The 25429-nt window shown below is 41.2% G+C and overlaps 1 protein-coding gene and 1 long non-coding RNA gene across 2 annotated transcripts in view; one reads left to right on the forward strand and one right to left on the reverse strand.

The window, feature by feature from the left end:
• Positions 1 to 1693: 1693 nt before the first annotated feature.
• LOC306648000 lies at positions 1694 to 6458 on the reverse strand. Its single transcript, XR_013760238.1, has 3 exons — positions 6304 to 6458; positions 5582 to 5742; positions 1694 to 2816 (listed from the first exon to the last, which is right to left on the reverse strand). It is a non-coding gene; the product is annotated as an uncharacterized lncRNA (long non-coding RNA).
• Positions 5768 to 25429, forward strand: part of N4BP1 (NEDD4 binding protein 1) — a 48201-nt gene continuing 28539 nt past the window's right edge. The window contains 2 exon segments of the mRNA XM_079117629.1: positions 5768 to 6024; positions 6027 to 6079. Coding sequence (XP_078973755.1) covers positions 5883 to 6024; positions 6027 to 6079 — 195 coding nt within the window. The 5' untranslated portion in view covers positions 5768 to 5882.

A 25429-nucleotide genomic window follows, 5' to 3' on the forward strand; every position in this document is an offset into this window, starting at 1 on the left:
AAAAACACAGGAGACTCCTGTCCCAAAGGCTGGGATTCTGCTCATCAGCAGGAAAGGCAGCTTCTGAAGAGGTGACTCAAAGGCTACATCCCACGTGTTCTCTGTCTGGAGTTCTATTCACTTGTTAATTTGGGAGGCAGTCATTTCTGAGATCTGCTGGTGCCCATCCCCAAAGTCTGAACATAATAGTGGTTGAATCACCTCTTTAAAAAACCCCTGTTCCCCCTGACATCCTCTGGGACAGGAGTCCTCTTGGTCTCCTTTCCTAGCAAAGCAATATAACTTCTTTCTCCTTTTTCTCAAAACTGTGTCCTTGCCAGGTGTGGTGGTGCACACCTGCAGTCTCAGCAAATTGAGAGACTGAGGCAGGAGGATCCTGAGTTCAAAGATGGCAATTTAGTGAGGCCCTACGCAGTTTAGCGAGACCCTGTCTCAAAATAAAATACAAAAAAGGCTGGGATATGGGCCCAGTAAACAAGCACCCCTGGGTTTAATCCCCAGTACCAAAAAAAAAAAAAAAAATGTCCCCATTATTGGATTGGCCTCAGGACAAGGATCAGGCTTTCAGCAGCAATTCCATACTGGAGACTATGAAATAAGCTGGCAGCAGACAGATTAACAGAAGATATGCAGATAGTCTCTCTGGTAATGAAATTTGTCACAAAGCAGTTCATCAGAAGAATAGGTGACAAGTCTGTGAGAAGTCTGTGTCTCCTCGCCGGTGAGTTAATCTTCCCAGGTGCCTGAGGTTGGAAAGAAACAATGGAGTTTCTTTCTCTTTTGGGGGATTGAACCTAGGGGCGCTTAACCACTGAGTAACATCCCCAGTCCTTTTTTCGTATTTTATTTTGAGATAGGGTCTTGATAAACTACTTAGGGCCTCTCGCTAAATTGCTGAGGCTGGCTTTCAATTCATAATCCTCCTGCCTCAGCCTCCTAAACTGCTGGGATTATGGGATAGGGTGCACGCCCCAGAGTTCCTTTCTTCAGGATTCATCTTTAAGCAGACTAAGGAACTTCAGAGAGAGAGTCCCTGCCAGTGCTTCAGGGGAGAAACAGGAGTGAAAGGCAAGAGGGAGGAAGAAGGTCAGGGAGAACTTGGTTCTCCTTTAAAGAACTCAGCATGCCAAGTGCTAACACCCTTTATTAAAACGTGCGCAGGTGAAGCACAGTTGCACTCCTGTTTCTTATTTTCAAGCCCTTTGTGTGATTGCACCAACACAGCACCCAGGAAGACACTGACCTCGACACTGCTGGCCAGGGGGCATCTTGAGTCTGTTTATCAGATTGGTTGGGGGGCCCAGCAAGATTTCATGTGCTGGTATATTTTGAGCAACATCCCCAAGGCAAATAGGATCCAAGCATTAGGGGATTGAGTTTAAGGACACATTGTCTCTTTTTGCCTACTTTTGCACAAGGGCAAAAGGGGAGGCTGTTTACACATAAAGGCTTGTTATTGTTATGTCCTAGCATGCAAGAACACTCAGCAGAGTCAGACAGCTTGGGTTCAAATGCCCATTCCTACTGACTCATCAGCTCTGTGGAACATTCCAGAATCTCCCTATGCTTCTGTTTTTGTTTTTTTTTTTTTTTCCTTTGGGGCGGGGGTTTGCTGGGGATCGAACCCAGGGCCTTGTGCTTACAAGGCAAGCACTCTACCGACTGAGCTATCTCCCCAGCCCCCCTGTTTTGTGTTTGATACTGGGGATTGAACTCAGGCCACATCCCCAGTTCTTTTAATTTTTTTTTTACCTTGAGACAGTGTCTCACTAAATTGCTTAGGGCTTCATTAAATTGCTGAAGTTGGTCTTGAACTTGGGATCCTCCTGCTGATACTGGTGATGAGAATCCCGGCTGAGTCCCCTTTCCCTGATGTGAAGATTGAACACCCGAGAAACGCCTATGCAAGAATAGCAAGCAAGTTTTATTTAAAGGATAGAACAGAGATAGCCTTCGCCAAAGAGAATAGGCTCCAGAGTTGGGTGTCTGAGGAAGTGGGGGTGTCTTGCCCCTTTTATACATTTTAGATTTCCTTTGTTCTCATGGCCTCTCCTCCCCAACCCGCCTACAGTGACTAGGGACCAAAAGGTGGGCCAAAAGGTTTAGTGATTCAAGAGCAGGAATGAAGCCCCAAGGGTACAGACAAGGAAGGGAGAGGAGCTGGGGGCATTATTAACAACTCCACAACTCCCGGTAGTGAGGAACAAATCCCTGGAGGTAGGTAACCTTGACAACAGGTTGGAGGTGGGGGAAGGGCTCTGGAGGTATCAGCCCTTCGTCTCCTCTTGATTCAGCACCCACCTTCCCACTGTGACGAATCATTTACTACTTACGCTGACAGTCTGTCCTTTTGCCTTCCCTTCCCATCCCTCTGGGCCTCACTGCCTCAGTCTCCCAAATCCCTAGGATTTTAAGTGTGAGTCACAACACTCTGCCTGTTTCGTCATCTTTATTTTACTTAATTTAATTTTTGCGGTACTAGGGATTTAACACAGGGACACTTTAACACCGAGCTACATCCCCAGTTCTTTTTATTTTATTTTGATGCAGGGTCTTGCTAAATTACCAAGGATGGCCTTGAACTATGGATCCTCCTGCCTCAGCCTCCAGAATAGCTGGGATTTCATGCATGCACCACCATGCCCAACCCAATTCTTTAAAATATTCATGGATGAAAGTTTCAGAGGCCAATAAACATTCTGCTCCTCCTGAGACCAGAACTGAGAAATAAAAGCAGATAGACAGGAGCTGGAGATATGGATCAGTAAAAGAGTCCTTGCCAAGCATGCATAAGGCCACAAGTGCCATGCCCAGTTCTGTGAAAATAAAGACAGAGAAAGGTGGGGATCAATGTCATCTTTACTACTGATAAAAGCTGTGCTGGAAGATGTGGCTGGGTTAAAATACTTCACCCCTTCACCCCATCATAATAGAAGAGGCAACTGCAAACAGCAGATAGTAGCACACTCTGTTCTGGTGGGTACAGTGCTCCAACCCACAACTAAACCTTCCCAGAAAGCCACCAGTCAGGTAAACCCTCCTCCTGTTGTGGGGAAGAGACACATGGGTGAAAACACTCAGCCCTGCTGGGGAGTAGTGGGGAATCTACCTGCCTTCCTTGAAAATATGAGAATAAGAACGGGAAATAAATGATTCCCTCAATCCCATCTCGCCGGGTTATTACAGACATTACAGAAAAATACAGGCAATATCTGGAATATACTCCAGAAAGATTTTTTACCGTCACGGGTTGTCCTAGTCTGGTAAGGCCAAGGCTGGCCAACTAAGGAAGGTGTGGCTTGCAGGAGGCAAGGGTCTGTTTTTGTTTTTGTTGTTGTTTTGGGTTTTTGTTTTGTTGTTACTGGGGATTGAACTCAGGGGCACTTGACCATGAGCCACATCCCAGCCCTATTTTGTATTTTTTTAAGAAACGGGGTCTCACTGAGTCGCTTAGTGCCTTACTTTTGCTGAGGCTGGCTTTGAACTTGCCATCCTCCTGCCTAAGAGTGTGTGCCACTCTGCCCGGCTGTTTTTTTGTTGTTGTTTTGTTTTGTAGTACTGGGAATTGAACCCAGGGCACTCTACCACAGAGCTATATCTCCAACCCTGTTTGTTTTTTGACAGGGTCTCATTAAATAGCCCACATTAGCCTTGAACTTATGATCTTTCTGCCTTAGCCTCCTGAGTCACTGCGATAACAGGCATGGGCCACCACACCCAGCACAAGGGAGTTTGTTTCCTTCTTTCAATACTGGGCATTGAAACCAGGGGCACACTATACGAGCCACATCCCAAATGCTTTGTACTTTTTGAGATAGGTTCTTGCTAAGTTGCCCAGGAACTCATGTTCCTCCTGCCTCAGCCTCCTGAGTTGCTGGGATTACCTTGAACACTGTGTCTGGCACAGGAGAGTTTTTTTGAAGGGGAACTTTTACTTTCATTTCTCTGTTCCCTACACTCAGAAAACCTTGAGAGTTCCTTAATGGGAAATACACTGATAATATATAAACTGGCAAGACTTCTAAATAGGAAAAGAACTCAAAAGCTGTGTATCTTTGGTTAACATACCAACCCAGTGTCTCCTGAGCACAGTCAATGGCAGAGCTTCCTTATTTGTGGTGTGTGTGTGTGTGTGTGTGCGTGCGCACTAGTTCTGTTTTTAGGGTGGGGTGTTTTTTAGAGGTCAGGGAGAGGAAAGGACTTTTGTGTTTTTCAAAGCAGCCTCCCTCCTCGGCCAGTAATTAAAAGAATCACTGGCCTGGAAGTCACTGGGAGCAAACAGGAACCAACCCTGGGGAAAGCCCTGTCCAGTCACTGAACTACATAGCAATTGCACTTAGTGCAACTAAGAAGACAGGAAATAACAGGTTATGTTGATAACATGCCTCACTGATACTTCCAGCTCTGGGTGCAATGTATCAGCAAGGCTGTACTTGCCACCTGATCTGCTTCAGCCAATCCCAGGTCATCTACCTGATGAAGCAAGGTTGCCGGTTGTGTGGACATCAAGGGAAAAGCCCAGCGCATGAGGAAGCTGTTGGTCTGTGAGTCTAATGGTTCTCTTCCCTGTGCTTAGTCATCTCTCAGTGGGGTACTAGGACAACACCTGCCTGAGTTTCTGGAACATATGGAAAACCCCAGCAGCCTAGATCCCTGACAGGTTTTACCTGGGTTAATCCCTCTTACCAAGACATTCCCCTTGGCATTTCCAACTGAAACATCTTTAAAGCCTCTTCTCAAGGGCCATCTACACAGTTGGAGCAGTCTCCCAAGCTCACACAAGTTCTATGCGCTTACACAAGATTTTCAATGAAAACTGAGGCTTGCTAATTTAACAATAATAATACCAAATGCTATAAGCACGTACTGTATCCAGCATTATATTAATTTTCACAGTAGGAAGTATTGTTACCCACATTTTAGAGGGCGAATTAAGACACAAAGAAGTCGAGTAGTGTCCCCACGGTTCCCAACTCTCTGCCATGTGTAAGCTCTTATACCGTCTCCGCATGTTTAGTTCAGAAGGATATTAACACTTTTCCACAATTTGTTCTCAATGACTCAGAAAATACTAAGATCTGGAAAAGGCCCTAGAATTATTTGAATGTAACCTTTAAGGCTTAAAGTTCAAAAAAAAAAAAAAAAAAGTAACCTCTGATTTTACTGATGGAAAAACAAACTTAGATCTGGGTTTATTTGCCCCAGTTCCACAGTAAAATCACGAGCACTGTTTGTGCCTCTCCCATGATGCATTCCCCCCTTTTTCTCCCAGAAATCATACTCTTGAAATTGTCTTTTATTACTATTATTTATTTTTCAGTTCTCCATATGTATTCCCATTTTCTTTTCCTATTAAGAGGGGGCGTGTAATGGAGGTAAACAAGAGAGAAAAAAAGAACAACGCAGAGAAAGCCCATCTGCCTATTAATGTAAAACCCAGAAATTCGTATACACTAGATCGCCTGAAAGCGTTGTACCCTCACCAAAGAAGGCCACTCGGGCCTTCGGAACTGTAGTTTTGCCCTCAACCAACATGGTGAATGCGCGTGACGTAGACTTCCGTCGCTCTTTCTCTACCTACCCGCTCTCCCCAAGGGGGCGGCGAGCTTCAATGACGGCGGCAGGCGGGGCGCATGCGCGGCGGCGGGGCCCGGCCCGCGGTGGCGGCGGTGGAGGGGCGTAGGGGCTAGCTGTCCGCAGTTACCAAGCTGCGGCGACCCAGGCGGGATGGTGTAGCCGGGCCTGCAAGCGGGAGGGCGGGGGCGGGGGTGAAGCGGCGGCGACGGCCGACGCCGCCATTAGGGCTCGGGTGTAGCGGCAGCACGCTGAGGGGGCGTCGCCGCCGCCGGCCCCCGGAGCCGCCGCGGGAGGCCGCGCCCGCCATGGCGGCCCGGGCGGTGCTGGACGAGTTCACGGCGCCAGCCGAGAAGGCGGCGCTGCTGGAGCGGAGTCGCGGCCGAATCGAGGGTCTGTTCGGTGTGAACCTGGCTGTGCTTGGCGCGCTTGGGGCCGAAGAGCCGCTGCCGCGCGCATCTGGCTGCAGCTCCGCGGGGCGCAGGAGGCGGTGCACAGCGCCAAGGTGAGTCCGGCCGCCGCCCCCGCGCGCCTGCCTTCCAGGGCCCAGCCCGGGGCCTCCGCTGGTCCAGTCTCCCTCCCTCCACCCACCCACCCGACCCCAGCGCTGGGGTTAAGCCTGCTTTTTCGGTTCCTCAGCCATTGGAACCGAATGGACCTTGGGCTAGCGGCTTAATCTCAGGAGCCTCAGTTTCCCTATTTGTAAAGTGGTACTAAGAAAGCACCTACCTTGGAGCGCTGTCGCGCGGATGAAAGTGAGTGATGTGTATAAAGCACAGGGCACAATGTCTTAACTGGGAGTAAGCCCGCTGCGAAATGTCTGTTATCTGTAGCCGCCTCCCCCCCTCCAGGATGTGCGCAAGACCCGCCACTCCTGGTTCACAGTGTTTTCTGTATTTTGTTTTGCTTGCTTGTTTGTTTTATCCAGCACACCTCCGTAGGAGGGGTCTCAGTCCCTCTTGAGAATCAGGAAAAAAAACCGTAATAGTGAAAATGTTCAGAGAATATCCAGAAGTAGGGTATTTGATCAGAATGTTTAAAAAACATTATTCCTTGTGTTACTGTACATTTGTATAACGCTTGTTGCATATCAGACTTTTACTTAAGGAATAATGCAGCCCTTAAAAAATCCGAAGAGGTAGTTTTTATGTCCTTCCTTTTTTCTTGTTAAATTAACAGCTGGGGAAACTGAAACTCGAAGTGGTGACTCACCTTGTATCTAAATCAGCATTTTAGACTACCTATTCAACATCTTCAGCTTCCTTCCATTCCCAAGCTTTAAAAAAAAAAAAAAGACCCATGTAGGGGAGAGAAAAGCTGTCTCCCGTCTGGAGGTTCTGTAATTTGAGTCTACAGATGATAAATTGAAAACTGAGTTACTGAAATAAATTGACAGTAAACACATTAGCAGGAGAAAAACCTTTTTAATTGCGTATATATGCAAGGGAGTTCCACGAAATATGACTGGAAGAAGAGCCAGGTGTTTGAAGTTTTGTAGCATCCTGAGCTACAGGAGGAGTCGGTGATGGTTTTCTTTCCAGTGGTATTGGAAGACTTGCCTCTAGTCAGATCAGGAGACTTCTGAGAAAGCCCCTCCGGGCTTTTGCTGTTCCTCAAGTGCTCTCAGTTTGAAGTAATCAGCATACTAAAGGGGCATATTTAAGAACAGTATTTCTTGAACCCCTTCACCCTCCCATTTACTCAAGTTTCTCCAGATTTTCCCATTTATGGTGGGGTGGCAATATTTAGAAGTAGGGAATTTTTTCAGAACCAGTGTTCTTATACCTGCCTCTCAAATTATTCTCTGGGGAGGAGAGTGGGGAGTGGGTCCTTTTATCACTATTTCACATATTTCACAGTGCTCTTGAAGAATCTGAGTAGTTTTAGCTCCTGACATTCTTAGATTTAACAATGAGAAAAGCCTTCCATGCTTACTTTTTAACATATGAAGAGTCAATAGGACATTTAACTGTTGAGTCTTCTCCACAGCTTATCTTAAAACATAGATGTTGAATCAAATATGCATTTCTGTGCTTAATTTCTTATTTAAATTGGTTTCTGATTTTGAAAAACTGGTCTAATTTCTTCCCATACCTCTCCTTTCTCCCCAGCTGCCTAATTTCTACTACTCAGGACTGAAAAGTTCAACATGACTGCGTCCTGTTGTTTATTCTGAAATTCTCTTACATGTATTCATTCTCTCCTTTCAGTTCGTTGCCTTTGCTGTGATTAAGACCTTCGTTCTTGGTTTGTGTCCCCTCCCTTGCTTCAGACCCTTAAGACTCTTTGCTCCCTGCCTTTTAGGGGAGCTGCTGGAGCCTCCTATCACCTATCTCATCTAGTCTAAACTCTGGCTTACAAAATACTTAATAACCCAGCCCCATCTTATTTTCCTAATTTTCTGTTTTAGCAGCTCTCGCCTTAAATCTCCCCTGTAGTCTAGTCTCTGCCCTTGCTCGGTGTTTTGCCGGCTCCTGGTTCTGCTTTTACTGAAGACCAGCCCAAGAATAGAAAGTACTGCCTTTGCTATACGCAAAAGCGCTGCCCATCTGCCAGGCCCTTCCAGCTGCAGTTCTTTTGGCTATTACTGCCATACAAGTTTAGCATGAACTAATTGGAAAAGTTGTCTTACAGTATCTTGACGGTATGTGTCACCTGCTAGGTTATCTTCATAGTCCAACCTTCTCACATGTAAGAAATCCTTTTCTTTTTCTCTCTTCCTTGAGATACAGAGTAAGGATCTAATGGCCGTGTTCAAAGGCTTTTTTTTTTTTGTTTTTTTTTTGTTTTTTTTTTTTCCTTGATTGCTTGGAAGTTTGTTTTGCATTTTTGGAGAAGAAGAACATTAACTTCTTTTAAAAATTAAGAACAGAGAGCCACTTTGATTTAATATCACAGTATTTTAAGTTTAGCTGTTGAAAAGCTGGTTTGGGGGAAAGACGTGGAGTAAAGAAGTTTTAATTATTTATCGCAGTGCTGGGGATTAAACTCAGGGTCTCAAGCATGCTTTACCAGTAAGCCACCCCCCCCCCCCCCCCCAGCCGAAGAACTATCTGGTGTAGTCTTTGGTCAGAATAAAAAGAGATATCTGATTAGGTCCCACCTGGTGGTTTACTTTTAAGTGTTAATTCACTGTCGTTTACAAATGCTTGAGTAGGGGAGAATGCTGAGATTAGTTAGACTATTATTCACTGGAGGGTAGCAAGTTGGGATCTATTGGTGTAAAGTGTCAATGCCTGGGACGAGGAAACAAAGGCACTGGAAGTGGCCAGTTTTGGTCATTGATAAACCTGGAAGATTTTCAGGTACGAATTCCAGATGAGGTGGTTGTGAGTAAAGGCTGGAAAGCCAGACTGTCAAAGTAGAAAGTGTCAAGGACACCCTGTAAGAGATGAAGACCAAGGGACCCAAAAGCCATGGCCAAGACCCTTGGGCTTTCTCCAGTAGGAGTCAGAATTTTGAGAGGGAAAGAATTTGCCTGCTTTAGAGTCAGGTAAATCCAACAGTGGACTGTTCAAGTTAGAGTTGCACGGTTGGGTGGTTGGTAAAGTTTTCACAGATTTTGAAACTGAGTGGATGTAGGGATTTAGGGGTAGATTTTAAGCCCTGGTGGCAGGAAGGATGGTTGGTGTGTTGTGTGAGCTGTAGGTTGGTGGGGCTACCAGGTAGCCCACATTTAAGGAAAGCTCACGTGCACTCACTGTTGCCCCTTAACCTCTAGGAGCCTGCAGTCTGTAGGGGAGACAAACATGAAAACAAACAGGACAGTGTGATACATGTAGCAGTTGTAGAGTGTAAGGTTGTTGTAATACAAGAAAGGAAAGGTTGCCCTCAACTAGGTTCTAAAGGATCAATGAGAGTTTTCTAGAGAATATTGAATTTCTGGCAGAGGAAAGAGCAACACACAAAATCACAGGAATAGCTGGGCCTGGTGGCACATACCTGTAATCCCAGCAACTCAGGAGGACTGAGGCAGGAGGACATCGAGTTCAGAGCCAGCTTCCTCAACTTAGCAAGACCCTGTCAAAAAAAATATAAAAACATGATATGGCTCAGTGGTTAAGTGACCCTAGGTTCATTCCCTGGTACCCCCCCCCCCCAAAAAAAAAAAAAATCACAGGGACTATGGAAGAGTGCAATTGGAATTAGTTTCCTTAAGTGTAGAGAGAGGTGTAGGGAAATTGTCAGAGGTGGAAAGGGATGGGCACATTGTGCTTGGGGCCTGCTGAAGAACAGGGATTTAATGTGCAAATGGACAGTGGAGAGCCCTGAACATGAGTGATGCAGACAGATCAACATTCTTACAGAATGCTTCACGTTCCCTACTCCTTTGGGCTTGTGCTCCTTGCTGGTTGTAATAAGTACAGAAGGTTAACGACTTTCATAGCAATGTGTCTTTACTAAGGGGACTGGAAAGCAAGAGAAAAACCAGAAGAGAGCATTGCCCTTAGGGGGCCCACAGAGGGGCTGACGTCAGTGGTAGAAGACTAAATGGAAGCAAAGGAGTTCAAGGATTGTATTTCAGAGAGGAAGTGGAGGTAGTAACTGCTTCATGCAAAAAGAAAGATTAAAGATATAAAGCAGGTTAAGAATTCTCCCCATCAGCAGTGAAAAGGGATGTGGTTGAGAAGATCACTGCTGGGTAGTGAGATACTTGGAGAACTTTCTTTTGGATGACAGAGCCGGAAATGTAGTGTTCCCTGGTACCAGGAGAACTGGTGAGCTAAGACTGACTGCCCTGGAGGAGAGGGGCTTGCATAGTACTAGCCAGTTACACTGTGTAGGTTCATTCATTATCCAGAAGCCTTAGGAGTCTGGAGTTACTTATGTGAGATCAGTTGTGGTTTGGTTTTTTTTTTTTTTTTTAAGTGGCAACTAATTTAGGTTTTTAAAATCATGCATGCTGTGAATTATGTAAAATTTACATTAATACTCTTTAAAGTTTATATTGTTAAAAGCAAAACAAAAACAATTATACATGCTAATGAAACATGTCAGTGAACCAGATTCAGAACTGAAAGAACTTGGGACTACAGTAAGGGCCAGACCAAAATTAGCAAAACTATATAGTGTCACTTCTCCCAGAAATTTTCTTTTTTTTTTTTTTTTTTACTGGAGAGTCTTACCACTGCACTACATCCCCAGCTCTTTTTATTTTTTCATTTTTGAGACAGGGTCTCACTAAGTTGCTTAGGACCTTGCTAAGTTGCTGAGGCTGTCCTTGAACTTGAGATCCTTCTGTTCTGGCCCATCCTAGTTGCTGGGATTAGGGGCATACCAGTACAGTATATGTTGAAGAACTCTGGAGATTCTGATCAGGAGGTTTTCCAAGATCAGGAATTCTTGGATGTGAAGGAATTCTGAGGATGATTCGGAGCATCAGGGTTACTTCTGGTCATGGGTGAAGTGAAAGTGTTCCCTTCATCTTAGAGTAGTAGGAGAGAGAGGAGATGGCAGTGTGAGTATCTGAAGATAATACAGTGCTGAGGTCACCAGCGTTCATAGTAGAAATCGAGTGCTAAAGTTAGTGAGGCAGTAACCTGTCCTGGAGGTTAACAAATAAGTATAGTAATTGGAAGTAAGCTGCTTGTTCGTATACGGTCTCCCTAAACCTTTAGGCTGCTCAATTTTCTAACTGTAGCTGCCCTTCAATTGATGTTTTGTTGAAAGTATTACTTCAAAATGATTAGACATCAGAGGCCTACCCTGACCCTGGAGTACTCTAAGAGAGGAATGGGGAAGATGATCAGTCTTAAAACATTGAAATTACAGTACACCCAAGAAACTGTGCTAAGGTAGACAAACATCTAATCCATTTTAACTTGTGAGGAAAAGAAAAAGGAGAGAGTCTTAAGAAGGAATGGTAATTGGCCTTTTCCCAATTGAGTTTTCACTTATATATTTGTAGAATAAGGGAATAAAAAGATGTTGAAAAAAAATTTCATACACTTTTTGGTACTGGGGATTGAACCCAGAGTCTTACACATGCTAGGCAAACACTCTACTACCTAGCTACATCCCAGCTTGCAAAACCCCCCCCCCCTTTTTTTTTCCAATTTTATTTTGAAATAGGATATCTTTAAGGCCCATTCTGGACTTGACCTTAAGATTCTCCTAAGTCACTAGGATTGTACAGGTGTGCCCTCCTGAAAAATGTAATACCCTTTGAAGTGGCCTATATTCTACTGACTTCAGAGGGTTAAAGTTGACTAGTGTTGTTTCATTCCTTTTTGGTTGGGCAAGCTTGATACCTGGTTCATGAATGAACAGTAGATTTGTTCTTGGAGGAAATAATCAGAGATGTGATACCAGTTAATGTCTCTGGAGCTTTTGTTTTGATTTTACCAGAAAGGAGGGTGGAGTCCTTTGCATTTCCTAGAATGGTCTTTTTTACTCAATGTAGTTGTGAAATAATCTTCTTAAGAAACAGTGGTTGGTTTGAATCTCTTTTTATGGTTAATATTTTGGGGTTATACCAGAATGTTGAATAGGGGATACTCACACTGTTACGCTGGGCTCAAAAGCCATTACTCATGACTGTCGTTTCCTCTTCCCTATTCACTTCCTAGCCGGTATTGTAGGATTTTGTTTAAATTAAGGACCACATCTTGTATTGTGCTGACATTTTACTAAATTGACAATGGTTGTATAAGTTTAGTTTTTTTTTTTTTTTTTTTTTGTGGTGCTGGGGATTGAACCCAGGGCCTTGTGCTTGTGAGGCAAGCACTCTACCAACTGACCTATATCCCCAGCCCATAAGTTTAACAGTCTTCAAAACAAAACATTAAGAGGGAAATCCTTGAAGTAATTGAACTTGTTTTTTAAAATCAGTTATTTAATATGAAAGCAACATAATTTTTTTTTTCCTAAAACTGAATTTTGTTGCCACGTACCGTATGGGGATACATACCTGTAATCCCAGTAACTGGGAAGTCTGAGGCAGGAGATCACAAGTTTGAGGCCAGCCTGGGCAACTTAGAACCTGTCTCAAAATAAAAGGACTGGAGATGTAGGGTGCTTACCTAGCACCCTGGGTTTAATCTCCAGCATGGCAAAAACATATAGTTCCTAAAAATGTAAAGTTAACCTACATAAAACATTTATTTAACTCATTTTGAGGGAGCCAGCTGGATAGGAAAACTGACCTCAGGGAGCATTGGAGGAATGAGTATAAGTACTGAAAAAAGAATGTTGACTAGGTCCTGGGTTCAATCCCCAGCCACACACACACACAAAGAATATGGGAGTAAGATTGTTAGATTGGATACTAAATTGGTTATTGTTCTATAGGGTAATGAAACGGTGATCTTGGTTTCAGAAATCATCTGTGTCAATGCTAGACAAAAATCTACAAATTAACATTTAATTTCACAGTTTCTGGGCCTTACTCTATGAATAGTATGTCAAACAAAAGTACATCCTTATAGATCATACATCAGCAAACTTTTTTCTGTAAAGAGCCAGATAAATAAATATTTAAAAATTTGTAGACTACCCAGGGTCTCTCTCTCATATATAATTTTTTTTTTTTCACAACCCTTTAAAAATGTAAAAAGATTTTTTCAGAGGCAGTACAAAAATTTTCCAAGTTGGGCTTGCATGATCCAGAATGGTAGGTTCTAACACATGGGGCTGCTTAAATTGAAATGGAATTAAAATTTATTGAAATTAAATATTCAGTTCCTCGGTTGCATTTCAACTGCTTAGTTGCCACATGTACCTGGTGGCTGCTGCAGGTGGTAAACCATTTTCATCATTGCAAAAAGTTTATTGGACAGTGCTGTCCTGGAGTAGGAAGTAATCTGTGGTTGGGCCTGCTAGGCGGTAGTCTGGTATGACATTGAAAAATCATGCAACCTTTCTTTTACTTTTATTTCTGGAGTTTTGTAATCTTTGTTCATTGTGCCCACTTGTAATCATAATGTCTGGTAATTATTCTTTTGTGTATGTGGGTTTAACTCAGAGCCTCAGGCATGCTAAAGCAAGTGCTCTACCACTGAGTTACATACATCCCTAGCCTTTTTTTTTTTTTTTTTAAGACAGTGTCTTGCTAAGTTGCCCAGGCCTATCTCAAATTTAAGATACTCCTGCTTCAGCCTCCTCAGTATCTGGGATTACAAGTATGTGCCTGGCTTAACTTGGGTTTTTTTTTTTTTTTTTTTTTTTTTTTTTTTTTTTTTTTTTTTTAAGATTTCAAAGTAGTATGAGCTTCTGTGAGTTTTAGGTTCTTAAAAAACTAACATATTTAAAGTATTAGATGGTTGAGCTTCTTTACATTTTTAGGAATTTTAGAGATTCATGTAAATGCTTGCTCTTTACCATTAGCCAATTAGAAAAGAGGTTCTTTATGAAACTTGACAGTTAATTTATTAACCCCCCCCCCAGAGATAGGAATATATTTCACATTCACATCATGAGGAATAAAGTCTTTTCTTATTTATAGTCACAAGTATGCAGAGAACTTTCAGCTTGGATTCTATAACCGTTGCTAGAGATCAAAATTAATTAAAAACACACATAACTGGCTATGATTTCATAAAAGCTATCCTCCTTTCATTGGCCTTAAAACATGTTCTTACACAAACAGAAAAACAGAAAAAGGAAGACCAGAGTTCTTCTTTTCCATTTATCTTATCTTTTCTTCATTCCTTCCTTTTCTTCTTGAACCCAGATCCTCTCTTGAACATTCAAGTGCTTTATCCCTGAGGTACATACTGCAAAACTGGATTTTCTTGAAGTCACTTGAACTGAAAATTAATTCTTACCTGTTAGATTGCTAGTAGAGGTAAATTATCAACCATGCACACACCAGATTCATATAGGTGAAAGGTGCATTTGAGACTAACCTAGTGATCCCCTGTTCACTGGCCCCTGGCCAATGTGGAAAGGAATATATGGAGCATACTTGAATCCCCAGCAAGAGACTACATTCCTATAGCACTGGGGAAGCCAAGGCAGGAGGATTACTTGAGACCAGCCTGGACAACAGTGAGATCTCATTTCAAAAAGAAAAGAAAGGGACTTGTTTACAAGAACCAAAAGGCAGAATACAGTTCTCAGAAGAACAGACAGCAGTAAGGAAAATTCACTAACTGCCTGGGACTGGCTCTGGGAGCCAAAGTTAGATACACTTGTTTAAACAAACAATGGAGGTGCCTTTCTTGAACTATTCAGCTTAATAGCTCCAACAGGTTATTAGACTTGAGAAGTGAGTCCTACAAAGCTTTCATAGTTGTAGCATGCTTTTAGTCAGGTTATTCATGAATGAGGGAACCAGCAGGAATGTAAAAGTGATTCAAAGAGCATTTGAGAATCTTGAGTATTTATAAGTACTAAAACAAGATTGTTGGAATAAAATTGCACAGATAACATGTTTGGTGAATATCTTGTAAAATATTTAGAAGTTTTGATGATTTTTTTTCAGTGTTATGCAAAGTATTAAAATGAAACACACCTTTTTGTCATTTTAGCCTCTTTCAACCAATATTTAACTATGTAATTGATGAAAGGATAGATATTGTTCCTAATTCCCGATTTTTTTTTTTTTTGTCTCAGCGTCTGAACCCAGAGGCACTTTACCACTGAGTGAGCCACATCCCCAGCCCTTTTCAATATTTTATCTAGAGACAGTCTTACTGAGTTGCTTAGGACCTTGTTAAGTTGCTGAGATTGGCTTTGAACTTGCAGTCCTCCAAGCATGTGTCACCATACCTGGCTGAGCCAGATAATTCTTTGTTGTGGGGGTTGTACTGAGCATTCCAGAATATTCAGTAGCATCTTTGGCCTCTATTCTTTCCTTTTTTCCTCTCCCCCTTTGGTATCCAGGATTGAACTCAGGGATGCTTAATTACTGAGCCACATCCCCAGCCCCTTTTTACTTTTTATTTTGGGACAGGGTCTCACTACGTTGCAGAGACTGGCATTGAAATTGTAATTCTTTCTGCCTCAGACTCCCAAACTGCTGGGATTACAGGCGTGTGCCACTGTACCCTTCTGGCCTCTACTCTTTAAATGCCAGGAAAATCCCCTCAGTTGTGACAACCAGAAATGTCCCTTGATATTGCCAAATGCCCCCAAGAAGAGTGAAATCACTCCTGGTTGAGAACCACTGAGTTAAATGACCAAGGTCAGTTCTCACCCTTTGTAAATTTACAGCCTAGTAGAGTTTAAATAATATACTTTTGTGTTTAGAGCAGACATTAATACACTTATTCTCTAGCTGTCTCCAAACATATCTTTGGATAAGAACACAAAGAAGGAAAAGTTATATCAGGCTGCAAAAATAAACACGTTAGTCCAAACCACAGGGTCTTTGAATATGGTTCTAAGGATCTTGAACATGAATCCTGTACAGGCAGAAGTTTTAGAAAGTTTTTGAGCAAGGAAGTGAAACGGGTTTGCTTTCAGAAATAACTAGTGTTTTAACAAAGGGAGTGGAGCATGACAGACTGACAAGTAGAAGAGTTTAGAGTTGGTTGTAGTGTTTGCATGACTCTTAAGTTACTGTCTTTGAAAAGAAACTTGGACCAAGGATGAAGTGGATGTGAACTGTGAGATCAGTTTTGTGTGCATGTTTGTGTGTTTTTTGTTTGTTTGATGGTACAAGGGATGGAACTCAGGGCCCGATGGATTCTAGTCAAGCACTCTACCATTGAGCTACATCCCCACCAGTGTTGTGAGATCTGTTTCAAACCTAGGTTTGAGGCATTGGGAGAGTGGGGAAGGGGGAGAATTGGGTGGAAATGACCAGGGGGTAATCTTGCAGGCTGGCAAAATGTTAAAGGCTAGAAGTTCAGATATGGAGTTCTCACCAGAACAGTGAAAGTAAGGATTGGAGTTTGTTGGAAAATATCTATATTCAAGAAACAGTAGGAAAAACAGCAAAGGATTTGGGGATAGAAAGAGAGGAAGTAAAGACCACTAGTGGTATGTTCCAGAAAACCCAATCAGTACGAGAACTGCCTTCATGGTGCAGTGAGACCTAAGAGGCAGGCTGATCTAGGATTGCATAGTACAATAACTTAGAGAAGCTTGTGGATGGCAGAAAGACCAGTTGGATACTCATAATTTGGACCAGAAAGAAAGGTGTATTTATGGGTTAGGACAAAAGGAGCTTCACCCTGGATAGAATGTACCTGGTTTATCTTGGTTTTTGTTTGTTTGTTTTTGGTTTATTTTATTTTGTTTTTAATATATACAACCTGTTTATTGAGCAAAGCGTTAATACCTATGAATATTTTTTAAATTTTATTTGTTCTTTTAGATACATATGACAGTGGAGTGCATTTTGACATTTTATTTATACACACACACACACAGAGTATAACTTCCCATTCTTGAGGTTGTACGTGATGTGAAGTTACACTGGTCATGTATTCATTTATGTACATAGGAAAGTTATGTCTGATTCATTCTGCTATCTTTCCCATTCCCATCCTCTGTCCCTTCATTCCTCATTGTCTAACCCAAAGATTTCTATCCATGCCCCTTATTGTTTGTTAGCGTCCCCATATCAGAGAGATGTTTATCGTAAAATAATATGAGTCTGTTGAATCCCTGGAACCAGTCTGATTGTAAATTTTTACATCTGACTCTAGTGTTTTTATCTATTTATGGTTTGCTGGGAAATTGTGCAGGAAGAGTGAGGCAGGGTTCCTCAGGGTACTCATAGCAGTTATGACTCAAGGTGACTGCAGTCCTGTCAGTTTGTGTCCATACGTGGTAACTTACACACCTGAAGCCAAACTTGTCATAGAAAGTTATTTGAAATTGTCATGCTACATAAAGCCCAAGTAGAATGAGTACAAGGAAGGGGGGTCTTTAGGTTTGGCATTGTCATTGTTAGCAGTCGAGTAATTTCAGTTTGAATAGGCACAGAATCCAGGTTTCAAGGATTTGACTGTAAAATACAGTTTGGAGTACATGTTTTAAAAAATGTGAGGCTGAGGGGGTTGGGGAGATAGCTCAGTTGGTAGAGTGCTTGCCTTGCAAGCATGAGGCCCTGGGTTCGATCCCCAGCACTGCCAAAAAAAAAAAAAGTGTGAGGATGAAAGAATGGAGGTGAGAGTGGGCCCATACATTGAAGTGGAGCATGAAGAAAGTAGAAAGTATTATGGGATCAGGGAAACCCAAGCATGTGTGTAGGCACAGGGGCTAGTAGGTAAAAAGAGGGATGGTGCATGGTGCTTGGGGAAAGTCAGAATGTAAGGGCATGACTTTGAAATGGAAGGAAGGAGAAAGAAATCTACTTATTTTGAGACAGGGTGTCACTACGTTGCCCAGACTGTCCTGCCTACGCCTCCCCAGGGGCTGTGGTATGCCAAATGGAGAGAAAGTTGAAGGGATTCACACATACTAACTTTTAGTCTCTGATAAAATATGCACATCTACTGAGAGTGAGAAGAGAGACAGTAAAAGTGAAATTGAGAGTGAAAATGTTCTTTGGGTAAGAGTGAAGGGTAAATTGACCAGGAAAGCTGAAAATTTTGAAGACTGTCAAATTTTACAAATTCACAGGTGCAGTTACATGGGGATGAAGTCTTGCTCAGGTAGACCCTGAGCGGGGCCTCTGGTCCAGTCTCCAAAAGTTTACTCAGTGTTAAGGCACTGTTCTGGGAGGAAATTGATGGACACTGTGGAGCTGAGGTTAAAGAGAAAGGTGAAATAGAAAGCAAAAGAAAGTATATTATTGGAAAAATGGGTGGCATGGTTTCTGTTAACTTTAAAATGATATTATTAACATAAATGACCAGATAGAGATGAAAAGTGGGCCTGTTACAGATTTGTAGATTAATAATGTTAAAGGTTTGTATTTTCTGAGATTTTTTTATGGGCCAGTTTATGTGTGTTCTGTAAAACCCCTGTTAATATTTTTAAGTCTTTTTCTTAGACATAGTATCTTCCTTCCTTCCTTCCTGAATTGGGGATTGAACTTATGGCACTTCACCACTGGACTACATATCCCCCAGCCCTTTTTGTTTTTTATTTTGAGACAGTGTCTAAGTTGCTTAGGGCCTTGCTAAGTTCTGGAGGCTGGCCTCAAACTTGGGATCTTCCTGCCTCAGCCTCCTGAGTCAAATATAGAATATTATTTATACAGGTTTCCTACATAAAGAAATATCTTTTGATTCCTATAAAATGCAGTCAGAGTTGAGAACTCCTGATCTGAATCATTTTCAAAGTCTCTTCAATTAATCGTTTTAAAAAATTTTTTTCTTAGTTGTCAGTGGACTTTTTTAAAAAATTTATTAATATGTGGTGCCGAGAATCAAACCCAATGCCACATACATGCCAGGCAAGCACTCTACAACTGAGCAACTACCCCTCCAATTAATATCATAAGAGCATCTCTAGCCAAGCATGGCACATACCTGTAATCTCAGCAACTTAGTGAGGCCCTGTCTCAAAATAAAAAGGGATGTAAATCACCCCTGGGTTCATTCCCCAGTACCAGAGAGAGAGCGTGCTTCCTTACCTGCGTAGTTTCTCTTTCCTCAGTATTTGTGGTCGACTTCAGCAGCTTATATTTTGCCAGGTGCAGTGATGTTTTTGACAGCTGGCAAAGAATGTCAGATCCATGTTCTTGACAGCTGATCTCAAGTTGTTTTGGTGTTTAACCATTATGTATGCCTTAAATTTGTTTTAGTCTGAGCGGTCTGTTTTTACTTGATCTCACATGTTGTGCAGGTAGCACCCTCTCTAGTCAGCTGCCTCTAAGAATATGTAATCTGGGGAAGCAGCTAACAAGGCCCCTTAGGTGTGTGTGTGCCCATAGTAAGAGATGGTAATGGTGAACAGAGGTGCAGAGAAATCTTTCCCCAGGTCAAAATGGCGGGTTCTTGGATAGCTGCTTTGATTATTTCTGGTTTTAGCTTTGTATTCTTTCTCCATGCCTCATCTCAGGTGGTATTGGGGATTGAGCCTAGGAGTGTTCTACCTCTGAGTTAAATCCCAAGCTCTTGTTTTATTTTAAGATAGGGTCTTACCAAGTTGCCTGGCTGGCCTCAAAGTTTTGATCCTCCTGTCTCAACTTCCCTAGTAACTGGATTACAGGCATGAGACTCCATGTCCCGCTTTAACTTTGTTCTGAAGGGCAGAAGTTGCCAGGAGCGTCTTTCTGCATTTGTGAAATATGAAAGAGTTGAGAAGAGCTGTTTGTCAAAGGTAGAATAGAAATACCTTTAGCCATGTAAAAGGGAAATTGTTTTACATGCTCCCCCATCTTCTTTTTTCTTAAAAGCCCAAGTTACATAAGACAGAATTAAGAACATTGCAGGTTGGAGGAGAAAGTTTTTACTACATTAAAAATGTTCATATCTGACTGGCATGGTGGAACACGCCTATAATCCCAGCAGCTGAGGCAGGAGGATCTTGAGTTCAAAGCCAGCCTCAGCAATAGCGAGGTGCTAAGCAACTCAGTGAGACCCTGTCTCTAAACAATAATACGAAATAAGACTGGGGATATAGCTAGTGGTTGAGTGCCCTGAGTTCAGTCCCTGGTACCAAAAAAAAAAAAAAAAAAATCAGATCCCAACTACAACTAAGTGTGAAAATGCAAATGATGGATGTTTGTGTGTTTGTGATCTTTCTTATGCAACTGATGTCCATACATTGCCTAGTAATGTTATATAATTGTTCACTTTTGAGTGTGAGTTAATAAATTGTTGCTACTCGGGAATTCACAAGAGTAGATCATTAATAAAAACGAATCTGAATCTCAAGTGATGATTTTTTTGGATCACAAAAAAATTGGGTTTTGTATGTGAAACAATAACGAGCTTTTCACAGTTAATCTTGTGTTAATAGTTTAGTGATTTGGGGGATAATGTCAGACAACTATACTTGTGACCTTTTGTTGTCCCAGTTTAACACTCTAGGAAATATAGGCCCTCTAAACTCCTCCGGGAATCTGACTTGAGGTTTTTCCTTCAATCCTAGTAATCTGAACAATAGCTGGACATTTCCCTAGAACATCACTTTCCGTGGATGTGTATGCTATGAAAACTAAATAGACTATTTTGTAAATAATGTCAGATTGATGATTTTATAATATGCATTTCCTATAGGTTCAAATGTATAAAATTGACTTAAGTTGATAGAAAATATTGGGACTTGAGCCAGACGTGGTGGTGCACGCCTGTAATCCCAGCAACTCAGGAGACTTAGGCAGGAATATCCAAGTTCAAAGCCAGCCTCAGCAACTTAGTGAGACCCTGTCTCAAAATAAATAAAAAATTTTTAAAAGGCTGGGGATGTGGCTTAGTGGCTGAGCATCCCTGGGTTCAATCCCCAGCACCCCCATCCCACCTCACCCCTGCCAGAAAAAGAATAAACTGGTGATTATCATTTAAGAATTTGAAACCAGAGTAAGTTATATAGTTAAGTTGCATATGTAGTAGTTTTTTTAGCTCTTCTTATTTAGTATTTTTTTAATTAAACTAATCCAGAAAACTAACAGAATATGAAATGTTTGTTTCAAGGATGAATTATTCATGGCATTTCATAACTGCTAACATCGCTTATCTCAGACGTCCAGCAAAAGTCAACTAAAACTTAAAATTTAGGGCCAAAACCATAAGTGATACAATGTCACAGCCTGTTATACACCCACTTTAAATTTTTTCTTGTTAAAATTAGATGGTGAGAAATGTGCCAAAGTAATAAATGCACATGAATAAAAAGGAAAGCCAGGTAATACAAAGCTTTTTAATAAAAACAGGAGTCCCTTGCTTCTAACTCCAAACTTCCTAAAGGCAGCTACTTTTTACTGTTTTTAACTCTTCTGTTGGTTACCTAAGTAGTTCCAAATAACATACTGCTATTTCTTATGAAATGTAAGCATTATTTACTTCCTTTTAAGATAGGTGAAGCAAAAACTAACCCCATTTTCCCCCAAGTAGTTATTTTTGTAGTAAAACAAGGAACAGAGTTTATATAATTGATTTATGTAAATATTAATGCAGAACCAAGTACTCTGACATATTTTCTTTCTCATATAGCTTTTAATTTTTTCCTCATTTTTTATCTGTTCTTTTATCCACTGTGAAATTTGCTTTATGCATATTCCTAGTATTTTACAGTTTTATCTTTACATCGCTTATTATTTTCATATCTCTTTGGCAGAGCCCTCTTCCCCCCTTCAATCAGCTAGTTCTTTTAACCTGTCTTCTGCACAGCTAGGATCTTTGGGCTTCTGTATGATGCTCTTGGTTGACAGTATAAACAACTTCCTTTCATTGTCTAGTAGTGTTCCAAGAAAAGCATCCATAGAAATAATTTCCTGAACCTTTAGAACGTCTAGAAATGCATTTTTATTCTACCTTAAATTTGATTTGTAATGTGACGGATATAGACAATCAACCTCCCATAGAATTTTGAATGCATTACTGCCCATTTTTTCTAATCATCCACAGTTGGCTATTGAGAATTTGTGCCATTCTTATTGTCATTCTGTTACCACCCCGACTTCCAGGATTTTTTTCTTGTGGCCTGTTTTGAAAATACTCATGCTTAGGTATTCTGTGGATCTTTTCAAGATGGGGTCTGTTTCCTTTTGTTACGAGAAAGTTAAATGTAATTTTTTGCTAACTATGCATGGGGGTCTTATGTATTTTAGTTCCAGGAAAATATTTTATGTTACTTCTCTGTTACATGTCTTTCTACCTTTTTTGGAATGCCAATTATTTGAATTTAGAATATCCTAGAGAGATCCTTAAGGCCTTGTTTCTCTCATTTTTCCTTTTGTGTCTCTCTCTCTCTTTTTTTTTTTTTTTTTTTTGGTGGTGCCGGGGATTTGAACTCTGAGCCTTGTGCTTGCAAGGCAAGAACTCTACCAACTGAGCTATATCCCCAGCCCATTGGTACCAACAAACCAACCATGAGTTTACCGTTTTTTCCTCCTGTTACTATCCTCTAGCTTGGACCCAATCCCACTGTCCTGGAAATGGAAATGGGCACCCATGCTGCACTGGAAGGAACCCTCTGGTTTTGACTCAAGGGACAGAAAAGGGAACACCCAGAGTGAGAAAATCCCTGTGTGTTTCGTTTCCCTCTTTTCTCCATACTTATGAACACTAGCCCTCTATCAATTTTGTAAGATCCAAAATTCTAAGGAAGGAGAACGTTTTCTCTGGTTGGAGTTATGGGGCCTGTCTCTGTTGTTTTTTTTTTTTTTTTTTTTTTTTCTTTTTTTCTTTCTGGGTCCTCTGGGTGGACCCAGGCACAGTTTTAGGAGTGCAAGCTGGAGTGGGATAATCAAAACCCAAGCTTCTGGCTGGATTACTGAAAGAACAACCCCAGGAAAGTAGTGTACCAAGGATATTGTAGAGTGGAAGGAGGTCAGGAATGTGAGCCATAAAATGAGGACCTAGGTTAGGCCCTTCCTCAAGCTATATGTACATGTATATGCTCTTTATCATCTAGAAAGGCTCTTGAGGACTGAGCATACACAATGGCCACCATCCAAGTTACAGACTGGACACACACATACACACATGTTGGGCAGATACAGATAGCATCGCAAAAGACTTTGGAAGCTAAGCTGACATTGGAACCACAGCTCACAGAGGATAGGTTGCAGCCTGTAGCCTGAATCTAACTAGATCAGTTATCTGTTAAAACAAAGTATTAGCATTCATAAGATTGAAACAAGACCCAGCAACTCATAACATAAAAAATGGATAGTAGAAAAATAGCTGGTATATAAAGAACTAGGAAAATCTCAACTTTTTTTTCAGTACCCAGGATTTAACCCAGGGGTACTGTACCACAGAGCTACGTCCCCAGTCCTTTTTAATTTTTAAATTTTGAGCCAGGGTCTCACTAAGTTGCCAAGGTTTACAACCTTGCCTCAACTTCCCAAATTGCTGGGATTACAGGTATGCATGTTTGAAAATTGGAATTCTTTTTTTTTTTAATTCTTCTTAGATATACATGACAGTAGAGTGTATTTTGACATATTATACATACATGAACTATAACTTATTTTAATTAGGATCCCATTCTTGTGGTTGTACATGATAAGGAGTTTCACTGGTGGTGTATTTACATAAGAAAGTAAAAATTGCAGTTCTAACCTGAAAGGACAATAGACACGTGTTGAAATGACATAAAAAACCAAGTGGTAAGGTTTGAACTGAAAAATAATCTAAATAAAAACTTACAGGTGAGCTCAATTTTATTTAATTTGGTAGTTGGTTAATTACTGAGGGTGATCACATAATGCTAAGCAAGTGTGCAACAATTGAGCTACATCCCCAGTCCTGAGCTTGATATTTATAATGGAGATAATAGAAGAAAAAGTTAGTGAACTTGAAGATAAGACAATAAACACTATGTAATCTGAATCATGGAGAGGCAGAATGAAAACAGGAGAAAATATGGTGCCGAATAAAAGGTATTTAAAGAAATAATTGCTGAAGACTTCTCAGATTTGGCAAAAGTTATAACAATTATTCAAGAAGCTTAGTGAACACAAACAGTAAACCCATAGAATCTTGCATCCAAATATATCATAAGCCCACTCCTGAAAATTGAAGACAAATTAAAAATTACGAAAACATCCAGAGAAAATGCATTGTTTGTTCGGAATCCATAACTAAATTGACTGTGGAGTTTTTATCAGAAACCACAGAGGCCAGAAGGAAGTGACACAATATTTTTTAAGCCATGAATGAAAGGAACTTCTAACCCAGGATTCTCTATGTAGTGAAGGTATCTTTGCAGAGTAAAAGTGAAATAAAGGATTTCAATTGAAGAAAAACTGAAGGGGAATCATAGAGACAAATGGTAAATATTTGGGTAGCTGTACTGGGTCACTTTGTCTTCTTGACTTCTTTAACATGAGTTTGATTCATTAAAAAGGCAAAAAATACAACATGGTCTGATGGACTTTCCAGTGAATACACATATAATATGAAACATGTATAACATAAAGTGAGGAGAGAGGAAAGGTAGCAAGGATTAAAGAAAGCTGAATAACTGTGTGTCCTAAAATTTGTGCCCAACGGTTTGAATTAGTGGAGGTGACCGAGTGAGGACACACAGGTCAAGAGAAGGGAGCATACCACACCAGCAGGGCGACAAGGGAAACATCAGGTTTTAGTCAGGAGGCTGGGCTACAGCCCTTATTGGGCTTTCCATGAGGAAAACAGAGCAGGATGGGATAAACACTTAGGGGTTGGCTTGTTTGAGTAATTATCAGGCCTTTATAATGACTATTCTAGTCTGACTTCTGACTGTGACTTGATTTAGGGCAGGGAAACATTTGCTTGGTATGTAAGCATTAGTTAAGGAAGTGGGTGGTGTGGGAATACTAGACTGTGCATTCTACACCTGAAAGGCATGCTCAAAAAGAGCTGTTCAGCACCTCTCAGGCACCCTAAGATGTCAAAACGTGTTATGGTACAGAAAATAATAGATATGATTTTACAGGTAGTAAGATTTTTATACACTCCTTAAAATGACAGGTTTTGGGGGTGGGGTGCTGGGGATTGAACCCAGGGCCTTGTGCATGCTAGGCAAGCACTCTACCAACTGAGCTATATCCCCAGCCAAAAATGACAGAATTTTGATTCTATGTGGACTGTTCAAATTAAATAAGTATATTGTAATCACTAATGTGACCACTCAAAAGATTATATAAATAGGTATAGTAAAATTCAATGAATTACAATACTAAAAATGTTCATATAATGCAAGAGAAGACCAAATAGGGAAAATAGAAATAAGATATGTCAACAAACAGAAAGCAAATAAAATGATAGACTTAATTCCAGATTTCCCAATTGTGTTAAAAGTAAATAATCTAAATGCACCAATTAAAAAGTTGTCAGGATGGATTTAAAACACGTAACCA

The sequence above is a fragment of the Sciurus vulgaris genome (genome assembly GCF_902686455.1).
Source record: "Sciurus vulgaris genome assembly, chromosome: 17".
NCBI classification, from domain to species: Eukaryota; Metazoa; Chordata; class Mammalia; order Rodentia; family Sciuridae; genus Sciurus; species Sciurus vulgaris.